Source organism: Paramisgurnus dabryanus, chromosome 22 (assembly GCF_030506205.2).
Source record: "Paramisgurnus dabryanus chromosome 22, PD_genome_1.1, whole genome shotgun sequence".
Taxonomy (NCBI): domain Eukaryota; kingdom Metazoa; phylum Chordata; class Actinopteri; order Cypriniformes; family Cobitidae; genus Paramisgurnus; species Paramisgurnus dabryanus.
In genome coordinates this window covers 6,360,779-6,384,759 of record NC_133358.1, presented here as the reverse complement: position 1 = coordinate 6,384,759, position 23,981 = coordinate 6,360,779, and the positions used below count along the sequence as shown (strand labels likewise).

The 23,981-nt window shown below is 42.1% G+C and overlaps 1 protein-coding gene across 1 annotated transcript in view; it reads left to right on the top strand.

Moving 5' to 3' along the window:
• The first annotated feature begins 4,697 nt into the window (after positions 1-4,697).
• LOC135785531 (NXPE family member 3-like) overlaps positions 4,698-23,981 on the top strand; it is an 82,332-nt gene continuing 63,048 nt past the window's right edge. The window contains exon 1 of the mRNA XM_065295006.2: positions 4,698-4,743. Coding sequence (XP_065151078.2) covers positions 4,726-4,743 — 18 coding nt within the window. The 5' untranslated portion in view covers positions 4,698-4,725. The remainder of the gene's footprint in view (positions 4,744-23,981) is intronic.

The following is a 23,981-nucleotide window of genomic DNA, read 5'->3' as shown; positions in this document are numbered from 1 at the left end:
CAGGTGGTACTGCCGGTACGTCTGCTGAGACAGCATAAGTATCTACAGTATGAGTGTGTGTGTGACACTGACCTGAGCCCGCTGTGGGTGACGGTCATCTGGTCTCCTCAGCGGAGAGCACAGACTCCGAGGAGGGTGCTGGTGGTCCCGTCTCCTCAGCGGAGAGCTGGAACTCCTCAGAACACCCGCTGGCGATAGAGGAGAGGGAGGAAGAGCATGTAAATGCCCGCTCACATCTCTCTCGATCCTCTGGAGACCTGGAGAAGGAATAGGAATGCACTCTTTTTGTGGTTTTGTGGGTGCTGGCTGAGAAGCCGACGGAACAGAAACAAAACGAAACCAAAGATTCTCCACCCGGCCCTCTACCGGTGGAGGGAGCGATGCCATCACCGTCTCCCGTAGAGTGATCCCATCCAAATCCAGGTCGCCCGTCTCAGGGCCGCTTCGATTTCCGTTTACCACGGGAAGCGGGTGGGGTGGGCGGGGCGGGCGGGGCGGGCTGTCGACGGCTGTTCCCCCTCCGTGGCCTGGAAGATGTTCTAGTGGGGGGGGGTAGAGCAGACTTTCAGGTTATACGCCGCTCGAGCGAGCACGGCCCTCCAGCCCTCGGCGAGGAGCAGACGGGCCCGCCGGCGCTGGAGGGCGAGATGCATGTCGCTTGCGCCGGGGCATGATCTGAGCGATCGCCTCCGTCTGCTTCTGGGCGGCGGAGAACTGCTGGGCGAAGGACTCCACCGACTCACCGAAAAGACCAGCCTGGGACACGGGAGCGTCTAAGAACTTGTTCTTCTCCGCGTCCGACATGTCCGCCAGACATAGCCATAAGTGGCGTTCCTGGACCACCATCGTGGACATGGCACGACCAATCGCCTGCGCTGTCACCTTCGTCGCGCGAAGAGCCAGATCAGTGGCAGCCCGGAGCTCCGAAAGGACAGGCGAGTCGTGTCCTCCCTCGTGCAGATCCCTCAAGGCCTTCGCTTGGTGAACCTGCAGCAACGCCATAGCGTGCAGGGCTGAAGCCGCCTCTCCACATGCCTGGTGGGCAGCGCCCGTTAAACCGGAGGACTGTCTGCAGGCACGAGAGGGGAGGGTTGGGCGGTCCTTCCAAGAGGGAGCGTTAGCCGGACACAGCTGCATCGCAACCGCGCGCTCCACAGGAGGGATCCCCGTATAACCCTTAGCGGCTCCGCTGGTGAGGGAGGTGAGGGGGGAGGGCTGAAATGGCCGTAATCTGGTAGAAAACGGCGACTTCCAGGTTCTAGTCAGCTCCTCGTGCACCTCGGGGAAGAAAGGCACCGGTGGAGAGGGTTGTGAAACCCGGGCAGCTCCAAAGAACCAATCATCCAGGCGGGACGGCTCGGGCTGAGGGGGGGGGGAACCCACTCTAACCCTACGGTCTCCGCCGCTCGAGCGAGCACGGCCACCATCTCTGGATCGAACTCCGGCGTCCCAACCCGACCAGAGGGAGGAAGGGCGTCGGGGTCCACGTCAGGGGGAGGAGGCCCACCCTCGGATGCTGCGGCGTCGGTGGACCCGGAGGGAGGCACGATGGATTCTAGAGTCATCGTAGAACACGACGCTGAAGTCTCCATCGGCACATCAACCGGCTGTGGATGAGGAGGCTGAGAGCTGGAGGAAGAATCCCCCGACCGGCTCAGCACAGTGATGCGGAGGTCGTCTTTAGAGAGCTTCACGGCCGCACCGTGGCGGCGTTCAGCACTCATATGACGAGGGTTGCGCTTTTCCCGGAGGAAAGACAACCGTCTCCGCAAATCCACAAGGGACATGTTCTCGCAGTGAGAACACTTACCCTCAGCGAACGCTGCCTCTGCGTGCTCGATGCCCAAGCACGAAAGACAACGCTCGTGACCGTCCTTCGGACCCATGTACTTGCCGCACCCAAGATCGCACGGACGAAAAGCCATCCTGAAAAGGACGCTGATGTCCGGATATACGAGAGAGTGGCTGCCTTTAACAAGGCACAAAGCTCTCTCGTATCACTCTTTTAGGGAAATTCACTCAGATGCTTAGTTGATGAGCGCACAGGAAGGCAACGCACACACTAAACTCAAAACAACAAACAGGTGTAGAGCCGTGGAATTAAGCGAAGCGTCCGCTGTGGTACTGCTAGTCCAACCAACTTCAGCAATCAAATCCCCACAGAGTAAAGTAGCTTCTCAGTAGCAGATACTGCCGGCTTTCGAAGCGATAAAAAGCTAATTTCCCTATTTGCACCTGCTGCTTATATACGCACCTGGCGGGGCGGCGCCAGCATTATGCAAATATCTCAATGCCAAGTTCATTGGCGTTTTAGTAGTATTCGAAGCAGATTGGTCTCTCTAAGCGAGTTCCCAATTCGTCGGTCACGACGTGACGTCGTAGTGACCGACTGAAAGGGAACAGAGAATGTCTGAGTGTATTGGGTTAGCTAGCGCACTGTGATTGGCTCATCGCGTTTGGGGGCGTGGTTTAGCCATAGGTCAAGTTTGATTCTGTCATAGTTATGCAGCTTTAGTTTCCAGGTTATATTGCAGCTAACATTGTCTAAATTCCTCTTCACTGCAGGTGCAGTCAGGCAGAATCCACAAACACAGGCGTCTACCCAAAAGGAGATCGAACGAACCATTATAAAATGGCTGCATCTGGCTGGAGACCGTGATGGTGGGAGGAGGGAGCGAATGAAACGCCCTTGGCCACTCAAGTACAATTACAAGAATAAGCGTCGTTCATATGGTTATTGTGCTAATTGTCCGGTTCCAATAAAAACAAAACAAAAAAAAATTCTGTAATATAAATTACAGATAACATGATATACAAGTTCATTGTATGATAATAATAAAAACATATTTGTTACATATTTGTAGTAGTTTTGTTTATTGGGGAAACAGATGGCTTTTACATAAAATAAATATCATTATTATAATATTATTCTTGTGTGTAATACCATTTGATTTGTTTTAAAAAGTATATTTGAAATAAATTAGGTGTGGTATAAATATGGTTAAATTCTGGCAGAATTCTGTCTTTTGGTCTGTCAGCCACATTTGGGCCACATAAAGACCGTCAGTTTTTTACTAAAGTCAGCCATACAATAATTACATGCAAGGACCACATGTTGGCCACAAAATTGTTTATTATATGGCTCACTGCTGGTAAAAGTATGATTGAGATTTGGTTCTGATGTGAATAAAAAGAAGTGGGCCAGATATGGGCCGGGGAACATTTTCTTAAGTGGGCCACAGGCCAGCTGTTTATTTGGGCCAGGTCTTTCCCAAAGGAAATTTGCTGACTGGGACTTGTACGATTAAAATCACTCCGCGCCAATAAAGATTACTGTTTGGCGCCATCTTGTGACAAACACTGGACAACCACCATTAAGAATGGAAAATGTTGACATTGATTTTAACATGTACGGAAAAAACAAAACATTTAAACAGTGGATAGAAGAACGAACAACGACAAGACACAGAGAGCTTACTGAGACTGAACTTGACAAAATGGAGTATGACAGCTACGAAGCCAACACACAAAAAAATACAGAATGGGCATTAAAACTTCTCAAAGACTGGCTAAAAGAGAAAAAAATGGAGACAGACAAGTATGAAGCAGAGGATCTTAATAAGGTATTACGATCATTTTATGCATCTGTGCAAAGTTTCGCTGAAGGATAAAAATTTTAACTTAAAACAAATATGCCAATAAAATGTTTCAAATTCATATTCATGTCCAGTTTTTTTTCTTATGTGGCAAGTGTAATAAGCGGGATAATGTAGAGGCAGCCTGTAGTTATCGCGAAATAAGCCCCTTAAGTTTGATACAAGACCCTCCGCTTCGCGTCGAGTCCTGATCACACTGTCGGGGCTTATTTCCGATTACTACCGGCTGCCTCTACATTATCCCTTACTTAGAAGAGCTTCTGTTAGAGTTTAGTGCTTACCACTGTTCAGAAAAATTTGCTTGGGTTATGGAAGACAGGATGATGTGTGTTTCATCACTCAGTGAGCAATGGCTATGGTGATGCCTGTACTGAGATCAGTCATTCAGACTCTTCTTAAATGCTCATCATATGTGTTGCATATAATAAAAAATATGTTAAATAGAAATTTAAGAAAAGAAGTTAATTTGTTGCTAAAAGTTAACTGACCTGTTCCCATAATTAGAAATAATGTGATATTGAAAGTAGATATCACATAGCATGACTTGACAATAACGCTTGTCCAGGAAGATAATTATTTTGGATGGACAAGAAAAAAAGTAATTTTACTTGCCTGGACAAGTAACTTGAATTTGCCATGCACACATCCGCGTCCACCAGGCTCATTTAATGTGGGGTCAGAATCACAGACTTGTCAAACCAGATCTGCAATATCACCTGGCATCCTGGCCACGCCTATTTCTCAGAACATATGTTAGAATGTCAGACAAAGAGAAATAGTTAACATGTCCATTTTACCCTCAACCATGTTTCCAGGTAAATAAAGGAAGCTTATAGATTGTAAATTATTGTTTAAATATTGTTTTTGTACATATAGTACTGCACTTGCATTAAAATGTGTTATTTATTTACAGTATTGCTGTATATGGCTCACTTGGGTTACATCAGCAAATATATTTGTAGAGATCAGATCGGGATAAATAAGCTTTAAACTCACCACTTTTTTCTTACTCTGTACAGGTGTAGTTGATCGGTACAAAGCGCAAGCAATTTGTCTATTGCTGTTGTTCATGTGGACAACCATGACGGTAAGTTCATGTAACATATTTAAGATCGATTAGTTGACTTGAACATAAATGTAGAGATTTTGAGTTAAAATGGTAAATGTTTATTATAAGCTGTATAACTTTTTAAACATTTATAGTCACTTTTTTTGCATTGCTTCTTCATTAATTTTTAGTTCTTTAGTGCAGTTTAGTCTTGAATTAGGATTCAGTTAATAATGGGTTTATTTTCAATAACTCAAATAAAATTTTATAATCTTTGTAACAACTCTGCTAATATTTTAAGTCACAGAGTGTACAAATATAATAAAGGGGATTAAGCTGTCCTTTATAACAGATAATATGAGAACACAGAATATACATGAAATGATGTATAGTCTTCTCATTCTCTTTTTCTGTCTTTAACCGCAACTTTTGCAGATATAAACAGAAATTAACAATAATTAACAATTTGGTGCTCAGTGCATATAGCGTAAATCGCACGGAACACTAATTTGAAGACAACTCGGCCGTTTCTCAATGTCAAGGATACTTCCTTGGCAGGACTAGTCCTTACAAGTCACTTCCTTCAGAGGCTAGGCGAGGCTCCTCTTAAGCATTCGGAGAACACGTTAATGGAACAGGCTAGCAAGTGCACGTCATTGCGTCAATGAAAGGTGTACTTTCTGCGCTGCGCGCATATGATTGTGGGTGATTTCCGCACGCGAAGAGCGCGAAGGATACACATATGCATCCTTTCCTGTATATGGGATATTTCTCAAACAAAGGACTCAGTCCTTGGCTGAAATTCCGAGGATCCTCAACATTGGAACAGTCCTTCGACCGATGTCGATGATGTAGCATCCTCGAAATCCTTCCTTGACATTGAGAAACAGCTCTGTTTATCATTTTTACAGACGTTAAACAAAAGACTTCAATCGCGGAGTAAAAAGAGTTTCCCCCATACCTACCGATGCAATGCAAAGTGAACTGAAAGGAAACTAGATTAGAGATGTCTTTACCGCGGTCAAGCCAGCCGCTGTTTGAAAATACATGGTCAAGCCAGCCGCATTTCAAATTAAGCGTGTGCGCCTATTACTATACATACGGTAATTTCAAGAAAAGCAGAAAGCACGTAGCCTGGTTAGCCAGACCTACATCAAGATGTAAGGTCTGGCAACTCTTCACACAAACGGCTCAATGCAAGGGGCGGGATATAAGGTTGTCCCTCAAAATGCCTCTGCACGCAATAGGATAGCGCTATGACCAATCAGAGCAACGAAGAACGAAGTTTTCAAGTAGGAACCGTCGCAGCTCTGTCGTCATCATGTTAAGCCCGCCCCACAGACGCTACACACGATGTGATTGGCCTGACCAAATTTTGGTTTTTGGAGCTGTTAAGTGTATTGTGAGTGCCTAGACTAAACCCTGGCAGCAAATATATTTTGCGGCCGCTAGGGTGCGTCTAGATTTCTAGGCTAGAAAGCACGCGCTTTTCAGAGCGCTTGGTTTCCTCTCGCTCGCTTTCTCTCTCTCTCTCTCTCTCTCTCTCTCTCTCTCTCTTTGTCTCTTTCTTTCTTTCTTTCTCTCTCTCTCTCTCTCTGTCTGTCTCTCTTTCTCTTTCTTTCTTTCTTTCTTTCTTTCTTTCTTTCTTTCTTTCTTTCTTTCTTTCTTTCTTTCTTTCTCTGTTTTTTTCTCTTTCTTTCTCTCTTTCTTTCGTTCTCTCTCTGTCAATTTTCAATTTAAAGAACTTTATTGGCATGATTGTGTCACTTACTATATTGCCAAAGCATTATACATAAAACAAGAAACATACAGTAACACAATATTAACAAACATTAAGGTGCAATAAGCTAAGGTGCTGGGTGATGGATGAAGTAGCTACTACTGCAAATAAAATAAAATAGAATCAGAGGATATTTGCAATATAAAGTAGACTTTGAAATATAAACATATGAAGTATACAAATGTACATTTATGGAGGCACATGAGAGGTAAAATAAAAGTACTGTACAAGATCAGGGCTGTAGATTATTTCTGATGGTGTGTGACTGATAAATGAATTTAGCAGCAGCTGATGGGTGTCTGTCTTCCCCCAGTAACATCTTCATTTGATCTGAATCTGAAGAGCTATGAAACTCTGCTATGAGCTTTGAGATTTTGTCTCTCTCTGTCCCTTTCTCTCTGTCTCTCTCTCTCTCTTTCTCTCTCTCTTTCTTTTTTCTCTTACTTTCTTTTTTCTCTCTTTTTCTCTTTCTTTTTCTCTTTCTTTCTCTCTTTTTGTCTTTCTCTCTTACTCTCTCTCTCTCTCTCTCTCTCTCTCTCTCTCTCTCTCTCTCTCTCTCTCTCTTCCTTTCTTTCTTTCCCTTTCTTTCTCTCTTTCTGTCTTACAGTATAAACACTTAATTTAAATAAAGTATAAAAAAACTATGATCTGTTTTTGAAGGGGACGTCCCATACAGTATGCATAGCTCATATTTAACCATTTCACTGCATCATTTTCGAAATATATACCATCACTCCACTTCAGAGGCCTATAAACACTTCATTTCAAAAGAGTAGAAAAAAAGGATGATCTGTTTGTGAAGGGGACGTCCCATACAGTATGCATACCTCATATTTAACCATTTCACTGCACCATTTTGGACATACTGTATATACCATCACTCCACTTCAAAGGCCTATAAACACTTCATTTCAAAAGAGTAGAAAAAAGGATGATCTGTTTTTTTAAGGGGACGTCCCATACAGTATGCATACCTCATATTTAACCATTTCACTGCACCATTTTGGACATACTGTATGTACCATCACTCCACTTCAAAGGCCTATAAACACTTCATTTCAAAAGAGTAGAAAAAAATTATGATCTGTTTGTGAAGGGGACGTCCCATACAGTATGCATACCTCATGTAGCAGCCAAATTTTACTGCTGCTATTGAGATGCTATGTTGTCTTTATTGCACTAGGTGTCGCTGTGTATCTGTGAATGCATCAGGTATATAGATAGGAAATGTATTGTTGAGGTCAAGGTGTTAACCCGGAAGGGCAAAGGGTTTTTGACCGTTCTACCGTATAGATATGTTTGTCATGCTGTTTTAATGTTTTGGAATAAATGGATTGCACTCTAAAGCAAGGACAACGCTTGGACTCTTCTTAACGGTAATTACAGTTTAAACGCGTCAACCAACTCATTCCGGGAATAACATCGTAGAAGATTAATAACGGTTAGATCTTCTACAACATTAGTCAAAAACCTGCCAGCAGTTGGGACTGTGTCGGTGAACTTATCTTTGGATCGTTTACACATTGGAATTACGAGTGCTGTTGGAAATCGCTTGGATGATAAGATCTAATGAAACTGGATTACACGGCGCCCAACGAGCAAAGGTAATGTAGCGCTATACTGTTTAATGGCCATTAACTGTGTGCACACATAAAGGGTAAATCCAATGCATTGGTAGCCGAACATTTAAATTGACTGTTGCGTTGAGCATCGTTGCTACGGACTATCGTTGATTGACTGATTATCATGGAAATTAATGTACAAACCGCTAGTAAATCTAACGTAACTAGCGATGCTAAAATACCGACTCCAAAACGAGAAATTAAGCTCACTGCAAAGGCTTTCGCTTGGAAACTGGACAAGTTACAAACTGATAGAAAGGCCAAGCTAAATAAAGCAAGCCTCATAAGGAAGTTAATTCAAGATTTAATGGTAAAAAATGATAAAACACAGGTCGAGAAAGCCCTTAAAGAATTGATTGAATTGTGTAATGAAATACAGTGTATACATGAATCTCTGTTGGAACTGTTACCAGATGTTGAAAGGGACAAACATATAACATGGTTTAAAGCAAAAATGATGTTTAATGATGAATGTATTACTGATGCAAAGTTGTGGGTTTCTCACTATGATACAGATTGTGGGTATGTTCATCCAATTCAGAATGTTGATTTAACTAATGACAAGGATGATGTTAATCCAAATGATAGTATTTCCAATGTTGACACGAGTAGTAAATGTTCAAGTCGAAGGAGTGGTATGAGTGGAGTAAGTACCACATCTTCAGCAAGGGTAAAAGCTGAAGCAGAAAGAGCTGCGCTTATAGCTCGTGCAGGGGCTTTGAAGGAAAAACATGCTTTGGAGGAACAGGAGCAACTGCTTAGGAGAAGAAGGGAAGAGCTGGATTTAGAAACTGAATTGGCTGCATCTACTGCCAAGTTGGCCGTATTACAAGCTGCAGACCTGAAAGATTCTCTCCAAGCACCCTCTGATGGCATGAATTCCTACTTGGAAAGTGAAAAACGGAAAGCGCAATCTGTTAATATCTTGAATCCTACAGTACAGGAGTATAAACCTGGATCCAGGAAACCAACGCAAAATATTGAGTCGTCAAAGGAACTGCTACCATCTATCGACCCATTACCATTAGATGTACGGAGAAAGGAAACAGAGCGGTGGTGTAAAGCTACGTCAAGGCATTGGTATAACCACAAAGAACAGCAACAGGAAAATAATATGATGGGAACATCTCAGCATTTTCATCACCATTCAATAATAGCACCATTGGAGGATGAGCAAAGGCAAGTCTCATACTATCCAAGCGGTCAAGACTCATCCAGGGACCTCCTTACCATCATGCACAGGCAAAATGATATAACTGCGGCGTTGGTACGACAGCAGCAATCATCATCTCTGCCACCTCGAGAAATTCCAACCTTTGAAGGCGATCCACTTCAGTATAGAGCATTCATTAAGGCCTTCGAGCAAGGAGTGGAGGATAAAACGGGAAAGGCAGACTGCTTATACTATTTGGAGCAGTTTACAAGAGGACGACCACGAGAACTGGTGCGTAGTTGTCAACATATGGCTCCAGATCGTGGTTATACAGTGGCAAAGGATCTTCTACAGGAACACTTTGGAAATCCTTATAAAATTGCAACCGCTTATATGGAAAGGGCTCTGGCATGGGAAACAATTAAATCTGAGGACATTAAGTCACTTCAAGCTTATTCCCTATTTTTGCATGGTTGCTGTAATGTAATGGAGGAGCTTCCGTATATACAGGAATTAGATATGCCAGTGAATATGAGAACTATCATTTCAAAGTTACCCTTTAAGATGAGGGAGCAGTGGAGGACCAAAGCGTATCCTGGAGGAATGCAACCAGTTCCAGAGAAAGAAGCACAAAGAAAAGATCAACTATTTAAGGGAGAAAGGAATATGCTTTGCATGTCTATGTTTTGGTCATATAAGCCGAGATTGTGAGCAGCGCTTGACATGTAAAGTGTGTGGTCGAAGCCACCCTACCTTGCTTCATATTAAAGGCCAAGCTGCAATGTTGGAGCAAGTAGAGGGATCTTCTAATAGCCAGTCAACCTTGTTTAAAACATGTGGCCGTACTAGGGCCGGAGAAGACCGATGTGCTCTGTCCATTTTACCCGTAAAGGTGAAATCCACAAAAGGGAATCGCATTATAAGAACATATGCCTTCTTAGATGCTGGTAGCTCAGCTACATTTTGCTCAGAAAGTCTAATGCAAAAGCTGAACATAACAGGCAGGAGAACTAACTTCCTGTTGAGGACTATGGGGCAAGAAAAGATTGTTCCAGCTTACTCTTTGACTGGTTTAGAGATATCTGATCCGAATAGTGATGAATTCCACAGCCTTCCAGAGGTTCTAACACAGAAAGAAATGCCTGTCACTGTTAATGACATGGTAACATCTGCAGATTTACTTAAATGGCCATACCTGCCAAAGGTGCACATCCCAAGTACAAAGGCAAATGTGGAGCTGCTAATAGGAACCAATGCACCCAAGATACTAGAACCTTGGGAGGTCATCAACAGCCATGGGCAAGGTCCATATGCTGTTAGGACAAAGTTGGGATGGGTCATTAATGGACCGTTGACTGAAAATGGTGGAACCTCAGAGAGGCAACTCCCTTCTGCTACAGTGAATAGGATCTCTCTGTGTAAGTTAGAAAACATGCTGAATGCTCAATATAACCATGATTTCTGTGAGAAATTCAGCGAGGAGAAGGAAATGTCAAGAGAAGACCATAAATTTTTGGAAATAATGGAACATTCAACTAATCTTCAGGAAGGAAGGTATTGTTTGAAACTCCCCTTAAGAAGGAAAGAAGTCTCATTGCCAAACAACTTTACAGTGGCCAAGCAAAGGATGCAGGGTTTAAAACGAAGGTTTCTGAACAACAAGGACTTGCATCAGGAATATGCAGAGTATATGAATAATCTCATCAGTAAAACCTATGCAGAACAAGTATCGCAACAACAGCTACCCGGCCAAAGTGGGAAGGTGTGGTACATTCCCCATCATGCAGTACACCATCCAAAAAAGGGCTCACTTCGAGTGGTGTTCGATTGTGGGGTCACCTTCCAAGGAGCATGCTTAAACAACGAGCTGTTACAGGGTCCTAACTTAACTAGCTCATTGCTTGGAGTACTTACCCGGTTTAGAGAAGAAACTGTGGCATTCATGGGTGACATTCAAGCCATGTTCCACCAAGTAAAGGTCGCTGAAGAGGACAGAGATTTTCTTCGATTTCTCTGGTGGCCAAATGGAGATATCACTAAAGATCTAGTGGAATATAGGATGACTGTGCATTTGTTTGGCGCAGCATCTTCTCCCAGTTGTGCTGCCTTTGCACTAAAAAAAACCGCTGATGATAACCAGTCCAAGTGTTCAGTGGAAGCAGTTCGATCTATTAATCAAAATTTCTATGTTGATGATTGTCTGAAGAGTTCTGCCACGGCTCAGGAAGCTATCCAGATGATTAAAGAATTAACTGCTTTATGTTCAAAGGGAGGCTTCCTCTTGGAAAAGTGGATTAGCAACAGTCGTGTTGTTTTACAAGCCATCGCCGAAGATCAAAGGGCCCAAGACCTAAAGGAGTTGGACCTAGATCGAGATAAGCTTCCAGTGGAAAGGGCGTTAGGCCTACAGTGGTGCGTGGAGACTGATACATTTAAGTTCAAGATGGAGATGAAGAAACAGCCTCTTACTAGACGTGGCATGCTGTCAATCACCAGTTCAGTTTATGATCCTATAGGCTTCCTGGCACCAGTCACCTTACTTGCCAAAATGTTACAGCAAGAACTTTGTAGGAGGAGATGTGGATGGGATGATGATTTGCCACCTGGTATTCTGCATCAATGGAAAGGATGGTTGGAGGATCTGGATTTGCTGGCAACATTTAATGTGACTAGGTGCATTAAGCCGGCAAATTTTGGGACAATTATGTTTGCCCAATTACATCACTTTGCGGATGCAAGCGAAGGTGGTTATGGAACTGCAACATATATTCGCATGTTAAACCCATTGGGCGACATTCAGGTTTCCTTTCTCTTGGGCAAGGCCAGAGTGACTCCACTAAAGGCCATAACTATTCCCCGGCTGGAGTTGACAGCTGCGGTTCTTGCTGTCAGAGTGGATTCAATGTTAAGAGCAGAGCTGAAACTTCAATTGAGTCATTCTGTTTTCTGGACTGATAGTACTTCAGTGTTGAAGTACATCAACAATGAGGATAGGCGTTTTCATACATTCGTTGCAAATAGAATTGCAGCTATCAGAGACGCATCTGAGCCATCACAGTGGCGACATGTTCCTACTCAAGATAATCCAGCAGACGATGCGTCAAGGGGACTTAAGGTGGCAGATTTATTGAAGAATGACAGGTGGCTGGAAGGGCCTGCGTTTCTCTGGAAGAATGAGGAGGACTGGCCTAAAGTTGTACTAGACACCCGTGTGGACCCCAGTGACATGGAGATAAGAAGGGAGACGACTGTAAATGCTATTAATGTGTGTGATGAGTTGAAGCCTACGGACTACCTCATGATATATTTTTCTGACTGGAGGCGGCTTAAGACCACAGTTGCTTGGTTTCTCAGAATAAAGTCTATGTTGTTGGATCAGAGTCGCTTGAGAAAGCGGTTGGAGACTTCTGTGACTGGTAAACTGAGGACAAGCAAACAAAATAGGATGACATCCTGGCACGGGATTTTAACGCTGGATGAGCTGTCAAGAGCAGAGGTGACTATCATTCGCTATTGCCAGCAACAACGATTCAACGAAGAGATTGCCGCACTATCAGCCCAAGCTACCATTAGGCGTCAGAGTCCTTTATACAGGTTGGACCCAGTTCTGGATAATGGACTCTTGAGAGTTGGAGGGAGATTGAGTAAAGGAGCAATGCCTGAGGAGGCCAAACATCCGTTCATTCTCTCAAAGGATCAGCATGTTTCTTTTCTCATTCTCAAGCATGTGCACCAGAGTTTGGGCCATAGTGGACGCGCACACACATTGTCTACAGTGAGGAAAAGGTTCTGGATTACAAATGCTAATTCTGCTGTACGTAAGGTCATCACTGAATGCAGCTTTTGTAAACGCTATAATGGTAGACCAATGGAACAAAAGATGGCAGACCTTCCAAAGGAGAGAGTCCTCCCTGATTTACCACCATTCACTAATACGGGAGTTGATTATTTTGGTCCAATTGAAGTAAAGAGGGGAAGATCGACCTGCAAGCGATATGGAGTTATATTTAGCTGTATGGCAAGCAGGGCTGTCCATATAGAAGTAGCAGGGTCATTGGAAACAGACGCTTGTATTAATGCTTTGCGGCGTTTCATCAGCAGAAGAGGACAAGTGTTACAACTAAGGTCTGATAACGGCACCAACTTCATTGGAGCAGAAAGAGAACTGAGGGAGGCTGTTGCTGCTTTGAACCATGTCCAAATTCAAGGAAAACTTTCTCAAGTTGGAATTCGCTGGAATTTTAATCCGCCAGCAGGCTCACATCATGGAGGGGTGTGGGAGCGAATGATCCGCCTGATAAGAAGGGTTCTAAGCTCCGTGCTACGACAACAGAGATTGGATGATGATGGGTTACATACAGTGCTCTGTGAAGTGGAAGCCATTTTAAATGATCGTCCAATCACCCAGCTTTCAGATAATCCAAATGATTTGGAGCCACTCACTCCCAACCATCTTTTGCTTCTGAAGGGTCAACCAGCCTTACCACCTGGAGTGTTTGGGCCCCATGATCAGTACACAAAAAGACGATGGAAACAGGTTCAGTACATTTCGGACCTTTTTTGGAAAAGATGGGTACGAGAATATTTGCCATTGCTCCAGGAGCGTCAAAAATGGAATCAGAAGAAAAAAAGTCTGAGTACTGGAGATATTGTGGTGATAATGGATCCATCAGCCCCACGGGGTTCTTGGCCCTTGGGTAAAGTTCTTAAGGTCTTTCCAGATAAGCAAGGTCATGTACGCTCTGTGAGGTTACAGACCAAGTCCAGTATAATTGAAAGACCTATAACAAAGTTGTGTTTGGTGCATGAGGTTTAATCATTTGTTATGTCTGTATGGCCTTAACAAATAGGGGCCGGTATGTAGCAGCCAAATTTTACTGCTGCTATTGAGATGCTATGTTGTCTTTATTGCACTAGGTGTCGCTGTGTATCTGTGAATGCATCAGGTATATAGATAGGAAATGTATTGTTGAGGTCAAGGTGTTAACCCGGAAGGGCAAAGGGTTTTTGACCGTTCTACTGTATAGATATGTTTGTCATGCTGTTTTAATGTTTTGGAATAAATGGATTGCACTCTAAAGCAAGGACAACGCTTGGACTCTTCTTAACGGTAATTACAGTTTAAACGCGTCAACCAACTCATTCCGGGAATAACATCGTAGAAGATTAATAACGGTTAGATCTTCTACACCTCATATTTAACCATTTCACTGCACCATTTTGGAAATATATACCATCACTCCACTCCAGAGGCCTATAAACACTTCATTTCAAAAGAGTCGAAAAAAAAGATGATCTGTTTTTGAAGGGGACGTCCCATACACTATGCACACCTCATATTTAACCATTTCACTGCATCATTTTGGAAATACTGTGCAGGGACGTGGCAGGATAACTGCCAATATGCCCTTCTCGACTCAAGTTGCCCTTCCGAGGTGGACATTTTTTAACTTTTACTTTGTACTTTGCAGCGTTCCTTCGTTACTGTATTTTAAATAATTACAAAATTTATATTTTATTTTTAAATTGCAGTCTCGTGTTTCTGAGGCATTCGCGAATTAATGAGTCGTTTGAATCGATTCTTTACAAAGCAAATGGGCCAAACGTTTTGAATTGGTTCGCAAATCAGTTTGAATGAATTGTTCAGATCGCTGCAAAAACGGAATCGTCTGATGCTATTTTACTCGTAGCCTTTGGGTGACGTGGATATGAATTTACCAATCTCACATGTACCCGCCATTATATACGCATGACCTGTTCGTCGTCAAACACATTTAAACGCACGCAGCCTCCAGAAGCATTGTAGCACAGACTGAAGAAAATCCATCGATGATTGACGTCTGATTCGCTGTATACTGTACTCAGTGGCGGTTCTACAAGGAGGCCAAGGGTGGCCCGTGCCTCTGTAGACATGTCCCTGGCCACCCCTGTGGCCACCCTGTGCTGACCAAATAAAAAAGTATACATTTATTTAGATTTTACACGCGAGCGCCAAAAGCGGAACTAATGCGACGCAACGTTCTACACGGGCGTATTAGAGCGGCGCACCCAACCACTGTAGCCGCCCTGCGGGTGCTGCTCGGCAAGTGTCTTAATTCGTTCCCAATCTCCCGTGCTGCGTCCGAAACCGCCTACTACATACTATATAGTACGCGAAAAGCAGTAGGCGAGGCGAGTAGTATTTCCAAATACATAGTATTCGAAAAACAGTATGCGAAAACTACCCGGATGACCTACTACTTCCGGTAAGATTTTGCAGTGTGCATACGATGGACGCTTCACTATCCCATGATGCCCCGGACGAGGAGTTATCCAACGAAGAAGAAGAGGCACGCGGCTGTTTTCGCGCTGAAATGAAATGACGGTATGACGACGAATGTCACCTGATGTAGCAACATGGCGGATGTAGTACGTCCGGATCTCATTCATACTACCAGGATTCATACTATACAGTACCTACTGTTTTAACGCTAAGTAAGTAGGTACTTCATCTAATTCAGTACTATACAGTATGCGGTTTCGGACGCAGCCCCGATGTAGTGAATGTCTATGCAGGTTTGGGCACTGGTAAGGACTCTAGCTCACTTCAACTTGGGACACTGTTCACTTGTTCTCCTGTGACGTGGCTGCTTAAGCACGTTGTGATCATTCACAGCTGTCACTCATCAACAACCGGCAAAACCAACATCTCTCTAACTTTTTAAATAGTACATTGTAAAAAGCGCTGTTATTATGCTCTTACATATACGTGCATAAAATTGGAGGAATATAATTAAATGTTACATATAAAAATTTTTACAATTTAAAATAAATATTATTTTAAATATTGATTAGATTGTGGTCCCTAACTGTCTAGCAATGTGTGTTTATATGTAAACTAAAACAAACGTTTTTCTTTATAAAATTTTGCATTTCATAAAGTTTATTGAGTAGGCTCGCATGATTTTCGGTTGCAGGGCTTTAGAAAAGATTCCAGCTCCTCTTTTCCACCTGCACTTACTCTTTTATTAAATAAATATTTATATGATTGTAATTTGTAAAGTAAAATAAAGTTTAAGGGGTGGTTTCCCGGAAGGGGATTAGACTAGTCCTCGACTAAAATAAATGTAAGATCTGTCCAAACTGAAAACAACTTGTACTGACATATCTTAAAATACATCAGAGCCCTTTGTTTTGCTTCAAAATGCACACAAGTAATGTTTTTAGTCAGGCATGTTTGTTAAAACTAGTTATATTTCCTAATTAAACTAAGGCCTAGTCCTGTCTTAAACTAATTCCTGTAACCACCCCTATAATCTTTAAATATAATTTCTTGCCATTTTATGTGCCCCTCTGGTAAAACACTGGCCCCTCCTTGGCCCCCCTAGTGAAATTTGTCTAGAACCACCACTGACTGTACTTTATGATGTAAGTGATTCTCACAAAACACACGTGACATGACAACATAAGAAAACATGAGTTTTGTCTAAAATCAGTTTTTATCATGTGTAAACTGTCAATGTCCTCAGACCATCTTAGGAGATTCTAACTTTATACATAATGAATGCAAAACCAGTGGTGTAGTCTAGATTTTTGTAGTGAGTATACTGTGATTTTCCCTCTCACCCTTATGCTTACTCGTCCTAGCGCGACACCTCATAAGCACCACCACACTCACAGATGCATACAGTATAGATATTCATGTAACTAAGAGCATTCTGAAAGTGTACTCATAACACATAAACTGAACGTGTTATCAACATGTCAGTTTATTATAAGAAAAAAGACTTTAACAGCCAACGGGTTTACAGCTGGGGAAACTGGACTGATTTTTAGACTGGTTTAGTGTTAATCAACATCTAACTCGGGGACAAAAGTTATTTAACTGTTAATTAAAATTAAATAAATCTTCAATCTGTGGCTAATACATGCATTAAAGGAGAAAAAATATTCAAATCTTTCAATAGCTATTATCTGACAACTATTGATAACATTACCATGTGTAATTTAATGGTGTAAATGTTTTTAATGAATACACATTTAAGATGACCATGAATGAACTCTAATTTGCATAGTCATTGATATAAAAGCTTATTTTTGCATATAATAAGCATTGTCTAAAAATGAAAATAGGCTTATACATAATTATTATTACAAGACCATCATGTAGCCTAATATTAGACACCCAAACCAAACAGAAGTTTAAGATCATATACATCTTGAACGTAGATATATAAATGAACACAGAGAATGGAAGTTTAACACTGTGAAGCACAAGCAAACATGCAGAGCAACTGAATTGCAGTTAAAAACCATCAGGATATTATCAAGGGCTTATTTTATTGCATTTGGAGCCTTACCTCCAGATAAAGTAATAAACTGGACTGATGATTTAAATGTTGTTTACTCACATGTGCGTTGTAAACTCTATGGATTTTATGTTGCAGCACTCGTTCACTTCTCTGGACTGTGTCGCGTGAGCAGCTACACTGCAGGTTCGACTTCATTTGGCGCTAAGCAGACCTCTTGGTGATGTCAAAGTACCGCGAGAGCGAGTCAAAGCAGATTTCTCCATGTGATAACTGGAGTCTCTCTCGCGGTACTTTGCTGTCACTCGCGTCACTATAGTAATCTGATTTCATAGAAATTCATACGCCGATCGGATCGCGCAGTTCGGCATGAAGTATATAGCCTAATATGTATTTCAACCCGCTAAAGTAGCAATTGTAGCATGCTAATGGTCAATGCTTCACATCTATATTATGACTAAACTTTAAAAATGTCACAAAACCATGCTGTTACGCATCCTCGCGCTATTTTTAGTGGGTATACGGAAATCCTTGACAATTTCTAGTGGGTATACGGCGTATACCTGCGTATCACGTAGACTACACCACTGTGCAAAACTCTTTGTCAGTTTACTGATATTTCAGCTATAAGCTACATCAACATTGAAACTAGAGTTAATTTGTAATGCTTGTCTATTCTGTGTTTGTATTCTTTTTTCTGTAGCCTACTGTTTGTGTATGTTGCAGTTTTACACATAATGTACTGTACAAGTGCTCATAAGTATTCCTCTGTTTATACAAAACATTATACAAAAGTACAGAATCTGTCACATTATTTTTGTTTAAAGGAGCTGTCCGCAGTGTTTCTACTTAAATTAATCCCTTTTCAATTGCCTTTGTGTGAAGGGGTTGTAATCTCAAATTTAAATGATCCACTTTGCGGGTTTTGCTATTACCTCTGAAAAAAAATATTATTATTTTATGTGAAAGTATTGGGCCGGATTTGGCATGAAATCCAGTGACGTCACCTGCATGCGCGCTCCCGAGCCTCTCGCCTCGTCTTCTGACTTTGCGCTCAACAGCGACGACACTGATAACAGACTGAAATGACCTGCTCCCAGCACAACACAAACTCCACATATTGTGAAGAAAAAAAGTTATTTGCTGAAGCCCGTAAGGCCAAACGTGAATCGGATCAACTTCTGACAAAAACACGGATTAACATTGGCAGGGCATTTGAATTATGGAGAAACCTCTCCTTTGTTTTGTGTATAAAAACAGATCCGGAGTTGGATTTCATCCTTTTGGACAGGTAAGTTAACATTACTACAAAGCATGTCAAATATATTTCGATTATGTGCTTTAGTTTTTTAGATGTTGTTTCGGTTTGCTAGCCTTCGCTTTAGAGTGTTTGCCCAGCCGTCGTCGATCGATGACGTAAAACTGCGGACGCATTTGTTTGCGTGCGTCCGCTTTTAAAAGTCTTTAAACTCGTACAGTCTGACATTGATGGAAACTGAGATTATACAGTGTGACATGGACTTAACTACGATATTGATCGTACAGTGTGGCAAGCAACAACCCTAAAGGACTATTTAAAATAGCACAGTATATACCGGGCTTTACTGTTATACTGAAATTGTTCAGTGTAGTTCACTAATCGTTTTCGTTATCTTACCGTAAATTTACCTACGTAACACCACATTACATAGGCTAAATGCAGTCAATTAAACGTTGCAGTGGGAGTTTACCTGAGTTTCCAGCATGTTGTGTGATGCTTTCTCCGGTGTGTTACATCTCAGTCTGGCCGTCGCTTATGAGTTCGAGCACGCGCTTGTAAACTTATTGGTTGCAATCTGAAACATCACCGCTAGAGGCCACTGTAAATTACATACAGCGCCTTTAATGGGCACTGAGCTGTGTCCTGATTGTTGCAACCCTATATGAAAAGCATAAAATGTGTAGGATCAGTTTGATTCACTTATATTGTGTTACTGTATGTTTCTTGTTTTATGTATAATGCTTTGGCAATATAGTAAGTGACACAATCATGCCAATAAAGTTCTTTAAATTGAAAATTGACAGAGAGAGAACGACAGAAAGAGAGAAAGAGAAAAAAACAGAGAAAGAAAGAAAGAAGGAAAGAAAGAAAGAAAGAAAGAAAGAAAGAAAGAAAGAAAGAGAAAGAGAGACAGACAGAGAGAGAGAGAGAGAAAGAAAGAAAGAGACAAAGAGAGAGAGAGAGAGAGAGAAAGCGAGCGAGAGGAAACCAAGCGCTCTAAAAAGCGCGTTCTTTCAGCTTTTCTTGAAATTACCGTGTGTATAGTAATAGGCGCACACGCTTAATTTGAAATGTGGCTGGCTTGACCATGTATTTTCGAACAGCGGCTGGCTTGACCGCGGTATGTCTTTGACGAGGAAGTATAAGAATTACATCAGAATTACTATGATTTCAATTGCTGACATGATGTTCACCTCAATATTAAAGCTATTAAGTTAATATTTTCAAAGAATGTTCTTTACATTATAAGTCCCAAAAAACATTGGTCCGACCGCAACGTCATGTCCCTGGTCAAAAATAGTTGCGGTATGACGGCATAAATCGGTGAAAATATGTAACACAGAACATTTCATAAAAATGCATTCAGATACATTTGTACATGTCTATAGTTCTATGGGGTTGCATGTATAATTGTTACTTTGTCTTTTAGCTACGTGTACTTCAATATATATACCCTGTTGTGAACGGTTGTAAGAGGACGTGACGTCTTTTACACATGCATTTATAGTCCATCATGACCCTCTATAAAAAAAATCATAAACCTTCTATGAAGTCATTGTGAAATAAGCAAATGCTTTGCTTATACCTTAGTTAATACTCCAATAATTAATTTACGTGCACAAATTTACTTCAGCTGGGTTTTTACAGGCAGGGTCACAATTATCTAGTGCATGAATAAAGGCTTGCCACTACTTTTAGAAAGAAAGGGAAGATTTGAAATTGGTCTAAAATTAGTAAGCTCTCCCTGGTCAAGGTGTAGCTTTTTAATGAGCTTGAAAGCTGTTGGAATGTGTTTTTAACATTGAGTACGTTTACATGCACAGAATAAGCGGATAACTATCAAAAATCTGCTTATAACAGAAAACTTTTTTCATGCGTTTACATGCAAATCAATAACCCGGCTATGCAGACAACAGAGTTTACATGGGACTTGAATAATTATCAGCTTTCTCACAGGCAGTGACGTCACCACCTATAGTACACAATAGTCGTTCAAAAAGTCAACGGCATATCTGTATTAAGCTGTACTGTTGTATCTCTTCTCGGGTCTGCAGAACCTGTAAATGTAACATGAGCTTCTATTTTAACAGTTTCTCTGCCAACTGCTTTAATCGAGCAGAGACTTTTATGCGTTACTTTGCGCTTACTTCCGCGTGTGATGTTTATCTTTTATACGCGGAGATATGCGCACATGGACAAAATCGTGAGAAAGCCGGTTAAGGTGTTTACATGCCACGCGAAATCTACCTGTGCCGATCGGTATTTGCTTACGCCGTTTATGGGATTTCCCCGATAAAGGAAACCCGTTTTACGCGTTTACATGACCCCGCGTGTTATCAGTTTATTAAGCATAATCGGCTTAAGACTGTGCATGTAAACGCACTCATTGAGTTAATTCTATTTTGTGCCGGGTCTAACACTATAGCCCTTATAAAAATTAACCTTTTTTTTTTTGTGGTGAAAAAATTAACCTTTTTTTTGTGGTGAAAGTGTAGTAATCATGTTTTTTGGTGTATTGATTACTATTAGCAAAACCATGGTTTTACTGCTGTTTCTACTTCCTGAATGCAGTGCGAGCTGAACGCGCTTACATCACAGAGCAGCAGGTGTCAGATATCATTTAGCCTATTACTGAGTGTCCGAGGCGAGCTGACTGACAATGACGATGGCAGAAGCCGCGTGCTTTTTTTGTTTTGTTATAATATACATATAACGTTTAATATAAGCAAAATCATATAGTTGTAGTGTTTTTTATTAAGAATAATACAATAAACTTATAGTTTATTGAGTTTATTGAGTTTATAATACTATAATATTGGCAGTCTTGTCTCAAGATTATATGGAAAATTAAATGTCAAATAATCAATTTAATTTAATTTTTCAATTTGGCCGGAATGATTCAAATTTGTGACATCTTTTTCGATTTAATTTCGAAAGCCAAATTTTAACATTTGAGTTTTTTCTGTTGAACTATTGTTTTCTACTTTAATATTGATAAGATATGTACTAGATGAGGTAACTGGTGCCCTGTATTTGTTTGTTCGAAGAACAGCAATGTATCCTTCCCCAGCCAACATTGAAGGTGGGGCCCATATGGGCTTCCTATGTGGGCCCTATATGGGTTTGTCCATGGGTTCCACTATGGCCCCACCTGGGTTGCCCACATGAATTTGATATAGAAACTGAGTGGGGCTTATGTGGGGCCCAGCTGGGCAACACACATGGGGCCCATATTGGCCCCACCTAATGAAGCCCACATTATTTACCAGGGCTCAGTATGGGTTTTTAATGGGTACTGGACTGGTCCCTTATTATGTAATAATTATACTTATAATGCTTAATTGTAATTTACTTAAGTAATATATTTGTTTTAAATTGAAAACCGATAAAAGCAAAAAAAAATTCAGTTCGGTAAATATCAGTTTTCAGCATAAATATTCAAAAGTTCATTCATCTGTAACATCACAAAAAATGAAGGAGGTGCAATATGAAAATGAAATAAAAAACGTCTCGGTTACGGATGTAACCCTCGTTCCCTGAAGGAGGGAATGGAGACGTCACATCGTGACCGACAAATTGGGAATTGGGAACTCGCTTAGAGAGACCTGTCAGGAATGGGGGTGGATGAACCCAAGTGCAGACAGCTCTCAACTCAAAAGACTTTTATTTTATAACAAAAACACCCTCGAGGGGGTAAACAAGGCAAGAATAAAATAATAACAAACAGGGCAAAACGAGACAGACTCCTGACAATGACACACGTACATACAATGATACCACAAAGACAAGAGACACAATGGCATTTAAATAGGGGAACTAATTAGGGGACAATAACCAACAGGTGAGGAAACTAATCATACATAATCAGGATACAGGAGGGTAAGGTTAAGACTAAAGACATGAGAGCACGTGCCACACATAACAAATAGGTCACGTGACTCTCCACACAAACACTTATATGAGGGTGTCAGGATCCTGGTACTAGAAACAAGACAAAACACATATAATGACATTCAGGATCCTGACACTACCCCTCCTTTAAAGGATGCCACACGGCATCCCCACACAACAGTACATGACAAAACAATAAACAAAGTCCAAAGGCCAGAAGGCCGACAGTGCCCAATGTCCGGACCCCCGAAAACAGAAGGCGGGACAGACGGTCTCCGCCCAGGAAGTGGGCCCGGAACCCAGCACCGCTCGGCCCGCCGACCTTGAACAGGACACTGGACATGCCGTACAGGAACGCTCGCGGGGCTCACTGACCAGTGACAATCCCGGAGCTTGCTGGCCGATCCTCTGTCGCGGGGCTCGCTGAACAGAGCTCCATCGCAGCGACAGTCCGACGTACAAACACTCCCACGGGATCCGCCGACCAGGAACTTCCCGCGAATCTCACCATCCTGGCACTTATCCGCGGGGCTCACCGACCAGCACACTCCCGTGGGGCTCGTCGATCCGGATCTGTCCCGCGGAGCTCCCCGAACAGGAACACTCCCGCGAAGCTCGTCGGCCAGTAGCCCTACCGAAGACCCCACCGATCAGGAACACACCCGCGGGGCTCACTGCACGGCCACAGGAACACAACTCCACAGACAACAGCAGGACGGGGCAGGACTGGACAGACAGCAGGACGAAGCAGGACTAGACGGACAGGAACACTAGACGGGGTCAGACTGAACAAGGTAACCAAAACCAAAACAGAGCTGTCTGCTGGGTTCAAGAATGGTGGTATCATTCTGTCAGGAATGGGGGTGGATGAACCCAAGTGCAGACAGCTCTCAACTCAAAAGACTTTTATTTTATAACAAAAACACCCTCGAGGGGGTAAACAAGGCAAGAATAAAATAATAACAAACAGGGCAAAACGAGACAGACTCCTGACAATGACACACGTACATACAATGATACCACAAAGACAAGAGACACAATGGCATTTAAATAGGGGAACTAATTAGGGGACAATAACCAACAGGTGAGGAAACTAATCATACATAATCAGGATACAGGAGGGTAAGGTTAAGACTAAAGACATGAGAGCACGTGCCACACATAACAAATAGGTCACGTGACTCTCCACACAAACACTTATATGAGGGTGTCAGGATCCTGGTACTAGAAACAAGACAAAACACATATAATGACATTCAGGATCCTGACAAGACCAATCTGC